The 20,860-nt window shown below is 38.0% G+C and overlaps 1 protein-coding gene across 5 annotated transcripts in view; it reads left to right on the top strand.

The window, feature by feature from the left end:
* Positions 1–20,860, top strand: part of INPP4B (inositol polyphosphate-4-phosphatase type II B) — a 337,675-nt gene that overhangs the window by 180,315 nt on the left and 136,500 nt on the right. For all 5 annotated transcript variants that reach the window (XM_082281863.1, XM_082281864.1, XM_082281862.1 and 2 more), the window contains one exon: positions 18,391–18,441. In XM_082281863.1, the coding sequence (XP_082137989.1) occupies positions 18,391–18,441 (51 nt within the window). The remainder of the gene's footprint in view (positions 1–18,390; positions 18,442–20,860) is intronic.

Here is a 20,860-nt window from a genome sequence, read left to right as displayed (position 1 = left end):
TGCAAGGAAGCTGTCTTTTCTAATAAAACTCTGCCATTTCTGTCACTAGTTTTAAATTGAGGAATGCTGAGAAGCTTAGAACTGCTTGGAGTCTTTAATACACCACCCCCTGTCTGGTTGGATGTCCCCATGTGCTGTTGCATGGATGTCCTAAAAGCTTCAGCTTCAGTCCTTTGTTCTTGGTTAAAGGCTACCCCAGCTTTTAGACACTACTGATGGCTACTCTGATATTAGACATCTGCTTTCTAACGAAGTAGAAAAATTAAGTTTCTTCCTTCTTCCTCAGGATGCCAGAGGGCTACCAGTGGCATTAGAATTTATTTTTCATCCTGGTGCAACAACTTATTTGCACTTGTTCAGACATAATTTTTTCACCTCTTCCCAAAACCAGCAGCACGCATTCCAGTGCCAAAGGCACTTTCTGACTCCAGTGAGGAGTTCTGAAGCAGCCCTGTTCTGAAGGGCCCTGTTCATGCCTCTTGTGAAAGTATCACTCGTGGAGAGGAATGGTTTTAGTTTTCTGTAGCTAAATTCTCATAAGTAATTAATTGTATCTCTGGAAGTCTTGAGCTGTGGGAGAAGGCAAGTTACTAATTTTCTCCCCACCTCTGGTGCAGAGTTCTGACCGCAATGGAACAAGAGTGCCTTAATTTAAAACAGTTTCTCAACAGATAAACCAAGTAACAAAACTGTAATGCATTTCATTTTTTTCTTTTTCTTCCTCAAAGGTATGTAAGTACACAGCAATAAAGGTAGTAGAAACAGATTTTTTTCTTTTAATGCTTTTGTAGCTAGAGTTCATCTGTCTACATGAAATGAACTGGGATCCAAAGCTTTGCCATAGCTTCTGGGTTTATTAACCCTTTCTTGCAAGAGCAGATACACTGGGGTGGGAATTCCATGGAATATTACTGTGTGTGATGAACAGGAACATGATTCGAGCTGGCATTTCATTTAGTTATCTAACTGAGCTGCCTTTAATTTGAATGTTACTGTGTGTAGCCTTCACTGAAATATTTTGTGTTGTCCTACTTTGCTGCCTGTCAGCCTCTGGGGGCTTCACCTTGATTATTTACTGCAGCTTGTTTTCACTTATTTTGAGTGTGGTGGTGTTGCTTATTTTAATATGGAAACAAGTGGAGATGCTTTTTTTTTTGATAATTTTTTTAGAATTTGAAATGTGGGTGTCAGGCTCTCCTGATCTATTGTACAGGAATTCTTGTAATTTGCAGGAGCACAAAGCCCTTTGTGAGTAATATTTTTTCATACATGGAGAGAACAGATCTTATTCTCTGTAAGTAAAAAGCAGGAAAGTCAGGACTAAATTACAGAACAATCACTAAGTGCATTGGTGTGTCTATCTGGCTTCATGGAAAGTGACATATATTAAGTACAGAAAATATTTGTACAAGAAAGAATTTTTGTGGAACCCTATTATAAATGCTGGTATATAACACCCAGGAATACGTTTGCCAATGCTGTGGTGAGTAACGAAAGAAAGTCAAAAGGCATATATGTGAACTTTGATAATTTTGAATTTGAAACTTTGCAGATGGAGTTTGTAAAGGCCTCAATATAAAAAGGCTGTGAATGTGGGAGTTTAGAGGACTTTCCTTTGGGGCGTGAACTTGATGACCAAGGAACTGGTTGCTCTAAGTCAAGCACAGAGCCCAGTTTGGTTTCTGGTTACTAAAACAGAAAAAAGATATAAGAAAGGTCTAAAGCCCTTTTCTGGGTTCGGTGTAACCATGCTGACTCCTAGTGTCTCAAGCAAGTGAATGTGCGGTACTGGCCCTGTGCCACAGGGCAACCTTTATCTGTGCCCTGCAGGCAAGAGGAATTATTTTGCCAGATGATTCATGGCTTGCCAACAGAGCAGGATTTTTAAAGAACGTATTGGAACTGTTTGTTATCAGCATAGGATGTGGGAAATTTAGGGGAGAAAGAAGTGAGAGGAAAAAATATTGCTGTTAATACAATTGAACTGCGTAACTGGAAGTGGCTTTTATTGTTGCTTTTCTATATGGAGGCACTGCTGGAAGCAAACTGAGCCTCTGCTCAGGAAGTTTGGTTTTCTTCAGTGATATTCATTAGGCACTGGTGTTTATCTTTACAGAGAAATATTTTCAAGACAAAATGGCAATCCACCTTCAGATTTTCTTTCTTGGAAAGAGTAGTTTGCTGAGATGACACTGTGCTTGTGTCTTTGGTGAAATGGAGCAAGAATAGTAGCTCTGGCCTTGAGAGATCTTTAGCATCTGCAACACAGTAGATGAACAAAAGGTTAAAATATGCATAATTCTCTGCCATTCCAAAGACTGTTTTTTAGCAGGGAAAAAAACAATCTTGCAGACTTCACTTTTGGAACAGTTTTTTTTCCTGAAGTTTATTTATTTTTTTTAAGGATGGTAGCTATAGTACTGGCAGGAGCTCTCTTGTGTGTAGGCACTTGTCGAGTGAAGTGCTTGATTATAAAATGATCTTCAATCCACGCAGCAACCCAGAAGGATTAATAGGAATTTTTTGGCCACAGAACTAATGATACTTATCATGATGCTGACACTTCCAGCTGCTGGTTCTTAACATTGTTTTTGGAAGAAACAAGTTTCTGTGAATATATGTTATGGATAACTGGTATTTTTAACTAGAAACTGAAGTTAGAAATAAAATAGGTTCTGTCACTTGGAAAAATTTGGAAGAGACATGCATCAAAAAGTAGTCCTTCAGCAGCAGTATGCCTTTTCCAAAGGCTTCTACCATCTCTGTTCACAAATAAAACTACAAAAGGGGAAATGGTAAATTTTTTTTATGAAGGAATTTCTTTACATATGTTTCCTTTTTATGCCTATAATATAAAAAAGGGTAATACATTTAACTTTTGTTTCATACACCAGTGGTAATACTTCATAATGACTTATATGAAAAGGAAACTTCTGCAGCAAACTTCATTATTTAATTCTTGGTAGTGAAAAATGGAAAAGAATTGAAGTTTGGCACACCAGCCAAAAAAAAATTCTGTCCTTGGGAGTCCAGAAATCCTGGAAAAATGCTTATGATATGTGATCCATACTAGGGCTGTCAAAGCTGAGATGTTAAATACCAGCTTCCCTCAGCAGGGCCTTGCAGATCTCTGCATTCAGCTCATTGTTGAGGGAGGGAAAATCATTCTTGCTTCCAGGAGAAAAAGATCTGAGGAAACAAATACACCTCAGCTGGCACATGACTTTTGAAGAAAAGCAGGGTCTGGATGCTTTCTGGGTATTGTGGAGTTGAATTCTCTCTGACAGAGGCTGAAAATCCTGTTTTCTCTGTCTTCTTGTGAGTGATGGTGAGGAATGAAGTGAGGTGCTGCTTCAGGAATGATGTGATTTACTGTGGAAGCATGGGAAGGAATTGCTATGTGTTAAGAACAAAGATCCCGGGTAAGAAAATAAATTAGCAGTTGAATTAAATTGTGATGGGAAGAACAAAAATTATCATGAAAGAAATGAAAGGACATGGGGAGCAGAAATTTGGTATCTGGGCATTACAATATGGACTACAGCAGCTTAGGTCCTCCATTCTGGATGACAAAGGTATTTAGTTTTACATAGACATTGGATGGCTTTCATGAGATGGATGTAGATTGGAAAATAACTTCCCTAAGTGTCTAGATTTTGAGCCTGTATTTCACACAATTGACCTTCCTGCAGAGGTCTGCAATTCTGTCCCTCCTGTGTTCGTAAAACTTTCTTCATGGATTTTATTCAAGGGCTCTTGGTTTCTTCTCGCATATACAAGGGAAAAAGGAAGTATCATTAACTCAGAACAACTTTGAGAATTCTTGGGATTTTGGGGACCTTCGCATGCCCTGAGACTGTCTCTCTCAACATATTTGCAGTTGTGGATTGCTCAGAGGTTTGTGGAGCAGTGATGGTGTAGAGTGTGGTACATAAATCACTGCCTTTCTGTGCCATGAGCTCTGTGCAGAAGCAGAAGTTTAAGCTGCAGTCTTTAAATCAGACCTGCCATGCACACTTTGTTAATCCAAACATTATCTTGAGCTGAAGCCTCACATGAAATTTGTATCAGTGCTGGGTCTTCCTTTTCAAAGAATGCTCAGGTATTATTTTTAAATGTGTACTTGCAAGTCCAAGTGTGTTTTAGTTTTTGCAGGGAGTAATTACTGAAGATCATTAATGTTGGTTTTATTCCACTCTGATATTTTCAAAACCTAAAGATATGGACTTCAATAAAGAGCATTCTATTAATGGCTCCCTGATGATGTCTATGCTGACAACCTTGGAGTTAAGGTTCTTGCAACAGTATTAAATTTGGTATTATTTCAAGATCTTTAGTGCTTAAAGCTGAGCAGAGTGACTTAATGAAATCACAGACTGCAACAGAAAGAAATTAATCTCTTTTAGGCTTTGTCTACTGAAGGTGTATAAATAAACAATTTGTGTACTTTGGTGTAACTGCTCATTTTCATTCCTGTACATCTGAATAGAGGTTTTTAATGGTGCTAACATTTATGTGCAAATAGAAGAAATTGTAGAAAATTCTACCAAATATGTGTGGGAATACATATTTTGATTTTGCTGGGTTTTCTTTTCCTTTTTTTTTTTTTTTTTTTTTTTTAGTTAAATTATTAACCTATTAGATTTTTAATATATTTTTCCATTTGCTAGTCAAAATATTGAAAAACATTTTGACCCTTTTTATTCTTTCTTTTATGAAATGAACTAGAAATGATAGAATTAATCTAGGCCAACTTTATGGGAGTTTTTAAGATGGGGGAAAGTCTCAGTATTCATTTAAAACAAGTTCTGATTATACCAGTACTGTACAAAATAATCACTAACTTGGGTAGTACCTGTGAGGATGGGATTTTTCTGTCTTCAGAAAGATGCAATGAACTTTTATACGGGGTGTTTCAAATGATGTTTGTAAAATGTCCGTTTCCCTGTAAAGTTATACTCTCTTCCCATCTCCAGTGTTCGTTGACCTCATCATTACATTCTCCTATTTTGTTTGTAATTTTTAAATGTGGTTGTTACTGTTCTAGATGAGGACCCTGACTGCTTACCTGTAGTATAAGAAATAAAAGTCATAAATCTGTGTGTAGGGGGTATTTGTGGGTGGTTTTGGGTTGTGTTTTTGGGGTTTTATTTTTGGGGCTTGCTTCTGAATCAACTTGTACAATTCAGTTGCTGGATGTGGCTTTTTTAACACTGGAAATTGAATGGGTTTTATTAGAAAACCGGGCACATGAGCCTTGACGTTCATGGTAAATTAGTTCATGTCTTGAAATGTTTCCTAGAATTAGTTAGACAAAAATTAATGCATTTTTATCCAGTGGAGTTTCATCTTGCTTCTAATTTTTGCTAGAAGGTCCAATCTACAAGATGGTTGAGTTTGGAGACCTACTTTTGGAGGGCTTTTCCACCCTTAATGGTTCTATGATTCCACTGTAATAGTCATATTGGATGCAATGTGGGTCTGTAATGATTTATGCAGAATTTATTGCATGAATTGGACGATGTTCTATGAATACAACATTATTTCACATATAAGCTCTTCTTTGTTGCATATATCTTTTTCCCTTTTAGACATGAGTTGTGGAAGGGGAAGCCTCTAAACATTAATTTTCTAGAACTACCATTATCCTGTCAGCACATAGGATGCTGTACGATTCAGGGTACTATATCACCACCTGTCCTCAAGCTGAAGAGATTACCATATTTTCACATGTAAAGCTACCATTCACATCATTCATCATGTATTAAAATGCTTTTCTTTTACGAATAATTATTCCCTGTGTCAGGGAATGAGGTTCTATTGAGTGTGGAAGAAGTGAGGCTGCTCTGCACTCAGATGAATTATGATACCTATGAGATATGACATACAGCCTTATGACACATAAGGCTACCAACACATTTTTGGAAGCATAGACTATGTGGTTTATTAAGCAGATAGAATCTCTCACTGGTTTTCAGAAGACCCTCCTCAAGACATTGCATTATCTGTAGTGACCCACTTAAAGTTATGTAAATTTAGGTTAATCTATGCAAGATATATCTGTTCCTTTGACTTTGTTTAGATAGAAATCAACTCTCTCATCTAATCTAGATGATATAAAATCATTGGTGCTGAAATGTGCTTGTGCTTTTTTTATTTCCTACTCTTGTTGTAGGCTCACTTTCTAGTGAATTTCTAATATCAATTTGATATTCGAGAGAACTGTTAATGATTTAAAATGCAGCTTTCTTCCATAAGCTAATTTATCTAGACCTGGACTCAAATGAAAAAGAATGTCATGCATTTCTCCAAACCAAGTGTACACTTAATGAGTGGACTTGTTTTAGCTGAGGCTGTTTACTGCCAGAGTATTTTTAAAAATGCAGTTTGTTCAGTGGCATTGAAACACAGGCCTATTTAAAATTTCCTGTTCCCATTCCTGGTGTCAATTTGTACATATCCTGAGAAATGATGCTGACTTGAAGTCTCTGCACCCCACAGTATTTCATGCCACTCACTGAGGAAGTAAACGGTGACTCAGCAAGCCCTGTCATCTCAGCAGAGCACTGCTGGGAGCAACAAAGGATGTGAGAGTGAAAAATTATCCTGCGCATCACAAATGACAAAAACATGTAATATATGAAGGGGGGAATGCTGTTACTGGAGTTTGTGCCATAACTTTTCTGTCAACCAGTTGTGACTCCTTCATTTAATAAGCTGCAGTGTTGGCAGTTGCAGTGGCTGACATTTGGATATCTCTCAGAAAATGTGTCTTGTGGGATAGAGTGGAGATGGCTTAGCTTTGAAACATCATGGAATACCTCAGAGAGAGTGTCTGTTTTCTTACATTGCTTATGGCAGTTTGGGGATGAGCTAAGGGTCTGTAGGAGCAGGTAGCCTTTTGTTAGACCAGCAAATATGATGGAGAAAATTTTCAAGAGCGCAAGCTTTCTTGAGTTCCTGAAGGAACCATGGGCCAAGAAAAGTGTCTGTTTCCATCTTATATCAGCTTGTCTAATAACAGATCCTATCTTTCCCAGAAAACATTATCTTGCTGAATAGCCAAATAAGAAGATGCAATATAAAAGCAAGAAAGAATCTATAAGTCATGTCTAGAAATAGAAGCATGGTGGCCAAATTTCAGACCTGAACAGCTTTGCTAAGAATATTGTTCCTAATAGTTCTGTTTATTTGCACAAAACCCATCATCGAAACAGTCCCCCAAAAAGACCACTTCTCAGGTTTAGAAAAAAGTCCATTTTGTTTTTTCTAAGTAGTGAAAATATTTAAATATATTTGGGGCTTACTCTGAGCCTTAGAATCTTTCTGCATCCTCAGAATATTAATTCTGAAAGAAGCAAAATGATAGCTTAAAATACATATACCTAATGTCTTTATTCACACCTTGTGCTTCATAAGAATCAGAATTTAATTACTTAGCTCAGGCAGCTGTAACTATCAACTTCCCTGGGCCTTCTTATCAATCTGAAAGTAGGGTGCTCATAGCTTATTTGGTTTTAAGTAAGATCTCTGCAAGAGCTTGATCATGCTTATAGAAAAGGATTACCATGTCTTGCAGATTGCAGTTATGCTTTAAAAAAAAATTAAAGTTGACATTGTAGTGGGGGAAAGGGTTTATCTTAAGTGGCAATTAAGCAGTGACACACTCAGGTGAGGAAAACCAGTCTTCCAGTAAAATGGTTTTGAGAGCAAAATCATGTGCATTTAATGGTGAAGTGACTATGAATATAATATCACTGAGAGAAAAATGAAATGCTCTTCACATAAACCTGTGAGAGAGAAAGAACTGTGTGAAATCTGCTTTTTGCCTTCTCTTGTGGGGAAAAAGTTATGTTTAGTTTGCTGCAGAGTGAAATGGGCCCACAGTGATACCTGTTTCCAGTGATACCTCCTTCTTCCTTTAAAGCAGAAACTAATTTAGATTGCGGGAGAGATGACACATCTGTCTTGAAACTGCTTCTAAAGCCAACAATGAATTTATTTGATAAATAAATGAATAAAACCCCTTTCAGTTTCCCATCTCAGAAAAGAGGGAGGTTGTGCAAAGGTCAGAGCACTATCAAAGACTGTCTGTTTAAATATGGCTGATCAGGAGGTTATTTGTTTTAGCATTTGTGTACTTAAGAACTTAATTCTTGCTATGCAGGTTTAACTGCTTTAATCCAAGAAAAAAATGCTTTCTCAAATGAAAAAAAAAAAGTACATTTTTTTTCTTTGTAGATAGCTTTGGAAATGTTAATATTTGGATAGTTGGGAGTGTTTATGTTTGGATAGTGGGAACATTTATTTTCCCAGGATCTTCTGGAGGTTCTTCTGAGAAAATTCCTTGTTTCTCTCAAGTGTGGACTGTTAGCATTGTGGATGAAGCATGTGGGAGCCCTGAAGACAACAGTAGTGCTTGTGAGAGTACTGCAGTTCCACAGATTGGAAGAGCCATTATCTATGGAAGTGCAGCTATAATCTTGCTAAAACAGACTTTTATGAATAGATAGACCCTGTCTATGAAGGCAAAGAAAATAGAGATTGTAGGAAGCCCCAAAAATTTATGTACTCCCTCTCATCTGTCTAAACTATATTTATACCTTCTACAACAGTAAATCTGGTGAGCAATTTTACACCTAGTTCCCCAAAAGATAAGTGAATGCCCATCTATTAGGTAATACTACTACCAGACCTCAGCCTCAACTATTTTTTAATATTATCACAAACTGTCAGAAGAACAAAAGAAAAATCCTTATTGACGAATATAATTTTCTTTGCTTTCGTGGATAATTATGTGAGAGTCCTTCAGCTTCTACGTGCTAGAGAAAAGTCTGGTGTGTGCAGAAATTTCCCTTAGTTCTCCTAAGGAAAAAGCATTTGCCAGCTGACACAATTCTTAACCAGTTGGACTGCTTCAAGGCAGTCCGTAGTAATACGAACAGGATGAAATACAGTAGTCTCTCAGTACATGACCCTGTGTTTTTCTACTCACATGAAGTTTTTGGATGAATGAAGACTTCATGGGTCAGAAACAAACTGTGCGAAGGAAAACACAGGTAAAATAGTTGTTCAAAGTGTAACTGAGAAGTGGCTCTAACACAGCAGAGAGAGGGAAACAGGACTGATTCCCAGATGAATCCAGGAATCTCTGTTCCATATAGACAGGTTAGGCCTGTTCTGGAAAGCTGTCAGTAACTGGATCATTTGTGTTCAAGAAAGATGAATGGGACTGGAACAGATGATGTGATCTGGGGAATGGAGAGCTTATTGTATGACAGTGTATTGGAAAAGCTTGGCTTATTATCCTAACAAAATGAAGTACAAGAGGGCATATGATTCCTTTCTTATTAATACATCAGGAGACCAGTGTGAGGAACAGAAAATAATTACTTAGCTAAAAGACCATGTTGGCAGAAGATCAAATGAGTATAAACTCACTATGAATAATGATGAGCTGTAAATTAAAACATGACTCTGAACTATTTTTGCAATAATTTTTTTGAATGACCCTCCAGTCAGAAGGGAGGGAGAAGAAATTCAAATAATTTCAAAGTGTAGTTCAAAAATAGGTGGTGGAGGTTTTATTATGTGGTGTCTGTGACAGTAAAATACTAAAACAAATGATCTGAAGGTTTTTACAGCCCTGTGTTGCTAATAGTTCTTTTTATTGAAAATACTAGGGTCTTGCTTGCTTTTCATACTTTTACGATGGATTTTGAGGGGACTGGGGTTAGCCAGAAAATGTATGCTCCAGTCATATTCTTTCATAAGCAGCTTTCTCTGCTTCTCTTGATGTCTCACAGATGTCCAGGTTACTGATGGATGGCTCTGCGTGTACATCTGGCACAGGCTGTAGGGAATCAATATGAGTCTTTTTAAGTCTTCACGAAAGTTCTTCCTGGTGATGCTACTGCTGCAGCTGCCTGTAGCATTAGCTGCAGGGAAAATCCACTGCTGTAATTCCCTGCCGGAGACATCCAGAGAGAAATGAAGAAGGTCAAGACTGGCTGGCTGAGCTTAATTGCTCTAAAATGTTCACTTCAAAATCTAAAAATTTGTGTTAAAAAGTTACCGTCAAACAAGCAGTGGGGGACAAAATCTTCAACCTTTTTTGGGGACTGATCAAACAGTTGTTAGCTTCTGTGAGAGCTGATATTTGGTTAGTTTGGTACCTCACATAAAAATAACTCTTTCAAAATACTGAACTTAAGGCCCCCAGCTGGCAATTCACTGAGGTGCTGGCACAGGGATAATACCAGCCTCTCAAGGGAACTTTGGAGCTTCATGTACTGGGGAAGTGACTGCTCCAGCATGTTGAATTCTGAGTTCTCCATTTCAGCTTCTCCTATGAGTCAGGGACATTTTGTGTAGAGTATTGAAAGGTCTGGACTTTTTTAAGACAGCAAGACCTTTTTTTCTGTGTTTAACATGGGAATAACCTTTTGTCACTTGAGTAGAGGTTGCAATCTGTTGAGGAACTGGGAGTGCTGGAAGTACCTCTATAGGATGCAAATATAAATCTTGTTTCTTGTAACTGGTTCATCAGTGGAAATGGCATCATGTTTAATTTATAGTAAGATTTCTTAATGCAACTTTTATGGCAATAGATACAAATTATGAAATGCAGACTTTAGCATACTCAAAAAAAGGCTGTTTATTCAGTAAAGCAAAAAAAATATGGTATTTCAATTTATTTTGTCAAGATATTCAGAGTCAAAGTTCAAATTTTCCTGAAATTTTCATGCAGAAGGTCATGTTCTGGAAACTTCATGATGCCATTGAGCTCATCTGATAAGTCCAGTAATATTTGCCTTAATTCATGTTGTCTGCTATGCACTTAAGTGACCCTGAGATGGCCTGGGTGTTCATCAGACAACTGTATGTGCTTTTTACCACCCTTGGCTTATATCCTCTCAAGTTTCCCCTGAAATAAGTGGTTAGAGTACAAGTTCTTTCCTTGGCTTCTCTAGCATGGTTTTTTGGACACGTTCTCTGATGTTCATATGGGAATGAAATTTATTTTTTTTCCTCTTCCTACCCATCTGCCTCAGGCCCTGTGAGCAGTGCTGAAATCTTGCATTCTAGGAAGGCATTTTCCCCTGAAAGTCCTACTTGAACACTTGGGTTAGAGTCTGCTGCTTCAGGGGAGCAAGATGCTCAGACAGACAGACTGAGAGATTGCCAGATAGTCATGTTTTGCTGAAGCAATATGCACAGCTGGGTGTGGGGGTAGTGGGGTGAAAAAGCGTGATAAAACCCCCCTATGCATATCTTCCTATGTCCTATTTTCTTCATCATTCTGGAGTGAGTATTCTTTGGGATATAATTTGTCAGAACATCTGGATTTCTTTGGCTGCTGTTAACTGCTGCTTTTTTTGGATTGTGGAGTCTGTCTCAGTGATTTTTGGATAGTGGCATTGCAATAACCAGCCTGTGGTATTTGGATTTGAGCAAGTAACAACTCCCCATTGGCTGGCCCATGTAAATGAAGTGCCAAAAGAGCTTAGGAATGCTCCATCTGTAGCTTGCTGACAGAAGCCAGAATTTGCCTTCTGTGAATTTTATTTCACAGTGGAAGAAAGCAGGGAAGAGCAGGCATCACAAGCACTTTGAAGGGGATCTTTACTCTTCAAATTTTGCACCTTGTTGCCAGGATGAAACAGACTTTAAAGGGGTCATTCCTGGAAATTTCGATGGGGAAGGGGCACGGTCTACTGGCTGATTGTGACAGCTACAGACTTAACTGTGTTTTTATATTATATTTTATTAAAATTATAACTGACCAAATTCCTAGAATATTCAGTAGCTATTAAGACTTTAGAAGGCTACTTCACATCATTGGGCTTTGTTCAAAAAAGCCTGAAAGATGGAGGAAAAAGCCTGTAGTTCATTAGCTTGCTACCAGTGGTCATTGATTGCAAAAATTCGACCACTAAAAAAACCGAACAGATTGACTGATAAACAGCAGTGCGCTGCTGTCTGCATCAGTCAGCACTCATTGCTGGGGGGTACTGGGGTGGGTGAGTGTCACTTCCCTGTCACGGTTACACACTTTGCAGCTGTGTTTGAGCCCCCTGCAATGCCTGAGCCATTACCTGTAGGTGTTCCTTGCGAAGTGTGCACTGGAATCACAGTGCAAGGGTTGTGTTTTGCTGGGAGCTGTTCGGGAGGGGAGTGATGATGACCTCATCATGCAACACAAGAAGGTTTAACTGGGTGCAGCAGTACACAGCTTTTCCCCTCCCCATAAAGCAATGTTCTGCAGCAACTGGTACTGGCAGAGTATCTGTACCCCAAGTTTCAATAAAGAGCAAATTAATTATGAGTAGCAGAAGAACATTTATTTTTCATGATCTAAGACTCAAATGTTAATTATCTCTAATTTATAGAGGCCATTTTTCTTTGTCACTTTTAATCTGTCACATAACCTTACATCTGACAGATCTTTCTCTGTAGGAAAAAAAAAGCTGTTTCAAATTGGTTAAAAAAATTGAATCCAGTGCTCATGCTGTGTTCTCTGTTAACAAGGTAAATAACCTCTTTCTTTCTTTCTTTCTTTATTCCTTCCATTTTTTCATTGCATACACCAAAAATATATTAAAGATCATTTAGATTTGCGTGGCTAGATTTGGCAGCTTTTTCTTATTTCCAATAACTACAAGAGAAAAATCAATCTTAGGACTCTGCCTTCAAGAATTATTTATTTACTACTTGAAAATAAATAAATGTGCAATAGAATAGACCTAAATATGGGGAGGTTGTTACAAGTGTGTTTCAAAGGGGTGTTTCCAGCTCTGTGATTTTCAGGCTTTTTTGCAGTGTACTGAGGAACAAGCTGTGTGTGTGATCTTAGTGCTTCGTGGGGGAAAGGCTGCTAACAGAAGCTGCCTTTTTTCTCTCTTTGCACACCTTAGTAGTGTTTGGTAATCTGCAGACCAAGTGCCAGCAGCTGAAGCTCTGATCCATGCCGAGCTGGGCCCTGTCCCCACTATGAAACCTCTGCTTGGAATCTGAGCTTCACTGCGTGCTTGCATGGACAGGGCCGGTGTCATTTTGCATTGAGGCACAATGCAAAGTGGTGCAGCTCTGCCATGCTTGGCAATTATGCTGAGTTAATAGGCCTTGCTGGATCAGATCTGACTCTCTGCTGCATGCCCCTAAGCACTCATAATGTATAGACCTTTTCTGTTTCTTGATCAGTTCCAGTTTCCATGGGGATGTTGCAGAGATGGTATATTTTTTGTGGTGTGCTCAGTATAGAATTCCCAAGTAATCTGTTCTTTTTGAACTGTGGGGTTTTTTAAGGTGATTCTGATAAAATGCCCAAGCTGTAAAAATAGACAAACGAAACTGTATTTGTAGGGAAACACTCAAGACTTTTGTGTTTTTCTGCTCATTATTCATACACCAAGTTATGTACCTACATAAGCTGGTCATTTCTGTTAACCTCCGTCTTTGCTTGGGGGAATCTCGTAATGCTTCTCTTGTGCCATGTGTTCTACAGAAAGCACACAAAGATGCAGCCTCCCAGAGAAAGATACTGAGCTGTAGAGACATCTGAAAGAAAAGCAGTTTATGATGATTCTTAGAGACTGAGAAGCATGTCTTTTCTATTATCCTCACAGTAAGTCTTGAGAAGTGTGCCTGGAGGCAGCACACAGTGTCAGTGCTGCACAAATAAATGGTCTTGACTCCACACTCTGCAAAAGAGTCACATTCAAACACTGCCTATGGAAAGGATGCAGATAGTCCTGCCCTACTGGTTGACCTTTTCAGATAAGTAAACAAATGAAACTGTCAGTTGCTATACAGCAAGTAATGGGGCATACGTATATTCCCTACTATCTGTAATAGGGAATACACACATATATAAAAATATTTTATAATTTTAAATTTCATTAATATATAATAAACATCATACAGTTATTATAAAACATTGAAGTAATTTGTTATAACTTATATTCCCTGTATTTGTTTTCATCTTTAATTCAATTTTAATATTTATTAGTTTCTCTGCAGATCAGCATTTGCATTGGAACTGTAAACCCTGCAATACCATGTGCATGCCCATTGGGAAAAGATTTCCTCTTTTGTTTTACATGGCCTCTTGGAAATAATTGTGCACTAAAGGTTGGAAAATTACTGTATTGGTATTGTCCTTCATCCAATAAGCACATATCCAACAAAGTATTGATGGAAGTGTTTTACTTTGCCGACTACAATATGTTGATTGGGCTATTTAGCAAATTGTTAATCTATATGATGAAAATAAATAGCTGGTGAATGTACAATATCTTCTTTTAAAAATTAATTTGATGCATGTACTGGAAGGGGTCCTATCTTACAAAAGCTGATTGATGTTGTTGCAGAACCCAGTAACAATTTCAGCATTTTTACCTCACCCAGCACAAATACATAAAGCTGCAACTTCTTTGACTGAAAAATTCCAAGAAATAATTATTCCTAGATTCTAATGGGTGGTGGTGCCTTGCTCAGGCAGGCAGTGGTGGTGAAGATGGGCTGACTGCCCACAGCAGCTGTCTATGGAGCTGAATGGCTGTGTTAGCGGAGTTCAGTGTTCTTTTCCCTGTGGGGGCAGAAAGGCGCAGATGGTCACTGTCCCAGAGCACCTCCAGGTTAATGCGTATGCATGTTATGTTCCCATATGACTGCCAGTTTTACTGAAGCTGGGAATGCTTTCCTGGAAGCTGCTTTATTGAAGGAGTGCAAGTCAATTTTTCAGTGACTGCTTTCAGTAGTTTCTTTTTATCTTTCCTTGCCTTGCCTAGCCTTGCCTGATGTGCGTACTTAGTTACTGTGAGATGCCAGGAGTGTATAGCAGTGATGACAGAGCAGAGCATTTGAGCAGCTAAAAGCAGTGAGTACTGGGAAGCCACTGGAAGCCACGATTGATCTGATGGAGTAAATCCATAGTAACCAAGGAAAGGATCTAGCATTATTTGTTTGCAAAACTTGATTGTATTCTGAACATGGCCTTTGATCATCAACTGAAATGTGAAGGCTTTAATTAAGGGCAGGCAAAAAAGATTCAGTAATGATAATGGTTCAATCTTCTGTACTTTGACAGTGTGTGTGGATGTGGCTCAGAGTGCTGCAAACGACTGAAAGAAATGTTCTTTTTAATCACACAAAACTGCCTTCTACTAAAGGACAGTTCATTAAAGCTGAATTTAGCATTTATGCCTAGAGAAATTTAACAGATATGTCTGTGAAAAATGCATTACTCATTGCATATTGTTCTGGATGAGATTTAAAGAAAATTAAGCGTATCACAAGTGCCCACTGTTGTCCACTGGTGCTCTTCCTGGTACAACAACCTGTGGTGTATAAAAGTTAACCATATTATTCTACAAATAAAATCTCAGGAGTAGATACTAGCCAGAAACATTTTGCATTTCGCCTAGGTCACAAACTGTCTTTCTTGCATACCCTTGTGATCTCTTCTTGTCTGAGGAGGTAAAGCTGTAGCGTGTGCTATTCCAGGGAAGCATGGTCTTACCCCAGTTGTAAATGAACTCCCCACTCAGAGGTTTGTGTTTTGCACAGGAAAACCTAGAGCAAATGAGAAAACTGAAATTCTAATAGAGTAGTGGATACTTGGGATTAAAATCTGACTTTCTGCTTGTGTTTATATTTCGTGGTTGTTCTAGAGGGGGCCAGTAGGGAAAAGTTGATTTATGACAAGGTTTTAGAAAGTGCGGCAGTTTGTTTAATTAGGAAAGGCACTAGGAGGATATTTGACCTTTCAAATCCTCTGTATTTATCTCCATTTTTTCTCTTTCATTTTGTGGATTGGGACTAGAACTGGCTTGTTTCTTATGTTTTATAAATGTTTATGAGCTGACTTTGTGTTTGTAATGAGGCCTGTGTGACCATCCCATAATGATACCCCAATAATTGCAGCATTCAGAGAGTTTGTTCAGGAACTCAACCAACCGACAGCCTGAAAGGGATCAGACTGTACTGCCCATGTATGTATTTACATACACATATATGGCCTCTCTTTTAGTAAATATCAAATAATGAACCTCTTTCTTATGTTATATATGTTTGCACACACTTGGATCAATATATTCAATTTAATTTCAAACAAAATGTATTTTAGGGAGAAGAGAGGTACAGCCTAATGTCAGTCCCACCAAAGACAGTTACATTTGGCTGTACAAATACTGGTTATAAAGTGGTTAAAAACAAATGAAAAGAAACAAACCTAGCTGAACTAAAAAGTATTGCAAAATGCAACAGATACTGTTTCTGAATTTTAAATCCATTTGAAAGTCAGGAATATGTTTTTATTATATGGAAGGTTCTAGATTAGTCAGGTGTTGACATCCCTTTCCACTTCTGCATTGGGTCAGAAAAGCAGAAATACATTCTCCTGAATTGAGACTTTATCCCGCAAAAGAAGGAATTAATATTCTATGATTCTAAATGAGTGTTGAATTCCCTGGATTTCAATAAGTGTAAAAGATACTTGAACTTTCTCTTGCTGTGAAGCACAACTTAGTATCATATAAAAACATATACACGTTTTAAAATACTTGCTGAACCTCTGCTGGGTTACAAATGCCTAAGTAAATGATGAAGAGGAAGGTTAATTCTTAAATTATTATTTTTTCTTGAAAAAATAGCCATAATAATAATTAAAATATGTAAATACCTCACTTCTTGTTGGGCCAGATATCACCTCTTTGAGGCTGGCACATTGAACAGCTTTTTAGCATCTTAAAATGACAGCATTTTTGGTCTGGTGTTGATACTCCATCTTTCTTTTAAGAAACAGATCTGCTCTAAGTTATTTCCCCAGCTTCAATGGGGAAAGATAGGTATCACCAACAAGAAAATGTCAGTAATTTCATTTCCATTTGTGACTTGAAACATTTAAAGGTAAATTTTAAATACAAATATTGCTATTGAACATTTTGTACTAGTTTTCTGTAGAAAGCCAAATGCTTTGGAGTTGCTAATGTTATATTAGTGGGGAAAATCTAAATGTAAAATTGCATCCAAATGAGGACTCCCACAGATTTCTAAAGTATTCTGTCCCTCATTAAATTAATTATAGCACTTTTTACTATTTTCAGGCTTTTGTGGAAAAGACAATGTTCTCACTGTAGGGAATCAAGGGATAAGAGCTGGCTGAGAAAAACCATGGTTCTACTTTGTCAAGTCTTTGTTGTGGACTTTATATTGGTGCTTTATAACAACATGTATTTAGAATAATAAACATACAAATTATCTTTGCTTTAAAGGAGAGCTTCTTTTTGTGTACTAAGTTGCAGCTAGAATAGAAGAATTGAGGGTCACATTTGAGGGCATAGAAAAAAAAAATGAGTCTTTTGCCAAGAGATTTACAAAATGAGTTTGAGTTTTACTTGGAAGTCAAGCCAAAAGTTTGTCCTTGGGGAATGAATATCTGTTATTTAGGCTAGGTAATCAAACAGATGTTCATGCTCAGTGTATTCTCCCTTGTGTGTTGCTTTTAACACCAAGTTATTCCAAAGGGCTGGTTTTGGCCCAGGCAGGCCATGTCAGAGGGATGTCACAGAGGTTTTCTTATATATTTTCTATCTAATTTTTGCTGGTTAATCAGTTGTCTGTTCTCAGCCACCACTCAACAATCAAATTATGAAGACACTGAAGACACACACCCACCCACATCCACAGACCAACCCATACTATATTTTGGGAAATACAGAAGAGGAAGTCAGGTTATCCCATACTTGCTCTTGTGAAATGAAAGCAGTTGAGTACAGTGGCAGCTCCACCTTGCAGAAAATGCAGGGACAACTGGAGGTCCCTTGTAGGGGAGAATATAGAGACTTTCCCTCTTTGAATGCCTACAAATGTCTCTCACCTCAGAAATGCTCAGCAAGTGGCAGAAGGAGGCAGGGTCATACACTGAGTGGGACTGGGGATCAGGATTTCTGCTGCAGATCAGCTGGCAAAGGCAAGTACTTGGAGAAAATACTTTCTAATGTACTATGCTCTTTCACTTGAGGCTGAAAATTTTGTTTCCAGATAATGCCTCTAGATGAAGAATTCTGTCACTCAAGTTACAGTCAAAAAATCTCCTTTTAGGAAAGGAAAACCTGAACACAGCTTTTCTCCCTTTAGAGACTCAGGAAAGTTCAAAATGATAAATGGGCAGTGGTAAGATACTTTCTTCACAGGAACCAGCAGATATTGTGCTTAAATTACTAGTTGTTATAAATTATATGTACATATATAGCTCCATTTAAATTTATCTCCAAAGTGTCAAAAGTGTGAGGAAAGAAAGGCATGATCACTTCTTTCATTCTAATTGGGAAGCAACAACAAAAAATGTAATGATTTATTGCTTTTATTTTCCCTCCCTTCTCTCAGGTCCGCACCAGTGTCCTACCTGATCACAAGGAACCAAGAGCAGATGTTGGGGTAAGCAATAATTTTCGTTGATTTTTTGGTTGTTTTTTTTTTTTTATCTCATCAGCAGGCACAGACACTCACTGCTCAACAGGAGTTGACAAGCTTTTTTAATAGCAAAAGTTGTGTTAAATGAACAAGATAATCAATGCAGGAGTGATAGTCTCATGAACTGATGTAATCTGGTTCACATCTCTTTTGAAAATCTTTTTCAAATGAAGCTAACCTGAGACAAGCACAACTCTGTAAACTCCTTGCTAATGCCATACAAGCAATCTGGATGAGATTGAGAGGCTGGGATGGTATTGCCTCAATGAGCCTGGTCTGTCACCTTCTAGTCTTCATCTGCAGGAGATCAAATGTTCTGCAGCAGGAGTTGCCTTTGGTTTGTGTTTTCAGAAAGTGCAGTGGCAACATAAAGAGGACTCATTTTTATGTGTAGATCTATAGATAGAGCTTTTGACAAAGGTATTGGGAAGTAATTTCTGCGTCTGAGAGGGCTAAAACCTCCCAGATAATATGGACACCTTGTGAGGGTGGGAAAGGTTGGTCTTGCTAGAGCTGAATAAAAGACCAAAGACCACCTGGTGCAGGTGTCAGATCTGCCTGCAAACATGTAAAATAACTGAGGGTTTAAATTTTTAGCCTAAGGTATTGACTTTTCTGCCTTACCAGGACTTCCTTGGCATAGTTTTCAGGACTTCAGCTAGTGTTTGAAAAATCTGTAACTTGTCAGCAAGTTCAATCTTAGTGAAATAATTGATGTGTTTTAACTTTTCATGTAGCTATTATAGAGACTTTTCTCTTTGGCTAGCTGAGATTATTCATCAAACTAGTCAAGGCACCTATCTTAAGATTTATTATTGTGACTGCAAGACTAGCAAAATTCCAAAGGAACATTACTCTGCAATTAGCATTACAGCAGCAATTCTGTTTAAAGCCTACTTTTCAAGCCTTTCCAAGTCATGTGGGCAAAGTTAGATTGCTTTGTAGACTGCCAGTTCAGGCCAGGGTGGACTATTGGAAACTAAATCAGTATGGAAAAATTATTCTCCAGTTTGATATTAGATCCCCTGAACACTAGCATAACTCTCTTCATTTGGGTCATGGGATCATTTCAAATTTCGTTTGATTTTGCACCTAGCTCTGTATTGTGAAGAAAAGAAATTTTTTTTCTAAATAAGTATAAAAATACAAAAAAAGAGAACTAAGTAGAATGTTTTAAGCTGATGAAATCATTCACCTTTAATTTCATGACACTGGAAAAGTAGATAAGACACTCAGAGATGTTTCGTGGGTACAATGTCTAAAGCTCTTTGACTGTATAAGAGAGCAGTGTAATTGCTTCTTGGCCCTGGTCACATGAGGACTCTAACTTAGGATCCTTAAATACATTTATAGCTCTATTGTGCTGCAGAAAGAAGCCCCAAGTGACAAAACCATATCAGTTTCATTCCAAATAGCCCTCTTCCCCTTTCCAAATGGTCAGGTTTCAAACATAAGCACTCAAATGTCATGAAATGCCAGAATAAAGGCTGCCATAGAGACCCTGTGCTGTGGAATGTGTTCTCACAGTATGAAGAAGGGTATGCTCTTGGGAGAAGATAAATAATCTGGGCTAAACGTGTGACCACAGAGTTTTAGTGCAGAAACACTGTCATGTTGACTGAATTAAAGGAAGACAGAACTACCTGTGTGTTCACTCCAGCAAGGTTGTGCATCACCGTGTGCCACACCTGGATGTCTTTTTTGTAGAAGTACATTTAATTTTGGCACTGAAAATTACCCGTGATCTTTGCTTGTGCAGCATAGGATATATAGGATATATATATCCTACAGGCCTTTGTGATTCCTTTACTCCTGTTCATCACTTCCCAGATCCACCATTTTCTCAGCCTTCCCTAGACTCTCAACTGGTATCTTTTGTTCCTTTGCTGCTTACGTGTCAACAAAAGCATAGGAAATCTAAGCCTGTGCCATTGATAGGAGCAAGCCATACCTCATGACTTAGTTTACCAAATGGGAGACCAGTGCTGGTGCTTACCTAATTTCAAAATTGTTATTTGAACTGTACATTTTCCATGGAAGAAAACTGATCTTAGTGTAGAGCTTTATTGTTTGCATTCAAAAACTCAATATCCTGCTGGCTTTCCTGAGAGAAAGCAGGCTGAAGGGTTTTTTTTTACCAGAGGAATTTACTCTTCTTAGCAGCAGCAAATTCTTTTCTGTTTTTCCCTGAAGGGAAAGCTGCTCTCTGCAGGCAGCCTCTGTTGACTCAGAGAGACTTGATTCTCCTTTAATTTGTATATCCAAGAATGTATATAATTTAGCCTGGAATTTTAATTTGCCATTCCAACAGTAAACTTAGTATTATGTAATAAAAAACAAATTTTGTGTCCTTCTTATTGTTTTATTGAAAAAAATTAAATAT

This window comes from Coloeus monedula (assembly GCF_965178545.1).
Source record: "Coloeus monedula genome assembly, chromosome: 5".
In the NCBI taxonomy this organism is placed as follows: domain Eukaryota; kingdom Metazoa; phylum Chordata; class Aves; order Passeriformes; family Corvidae; genus Coloeus; species Coloeus monedula.
This window is presented reverse-complemented; position numbering and strand designations above follow the sequence as displayed.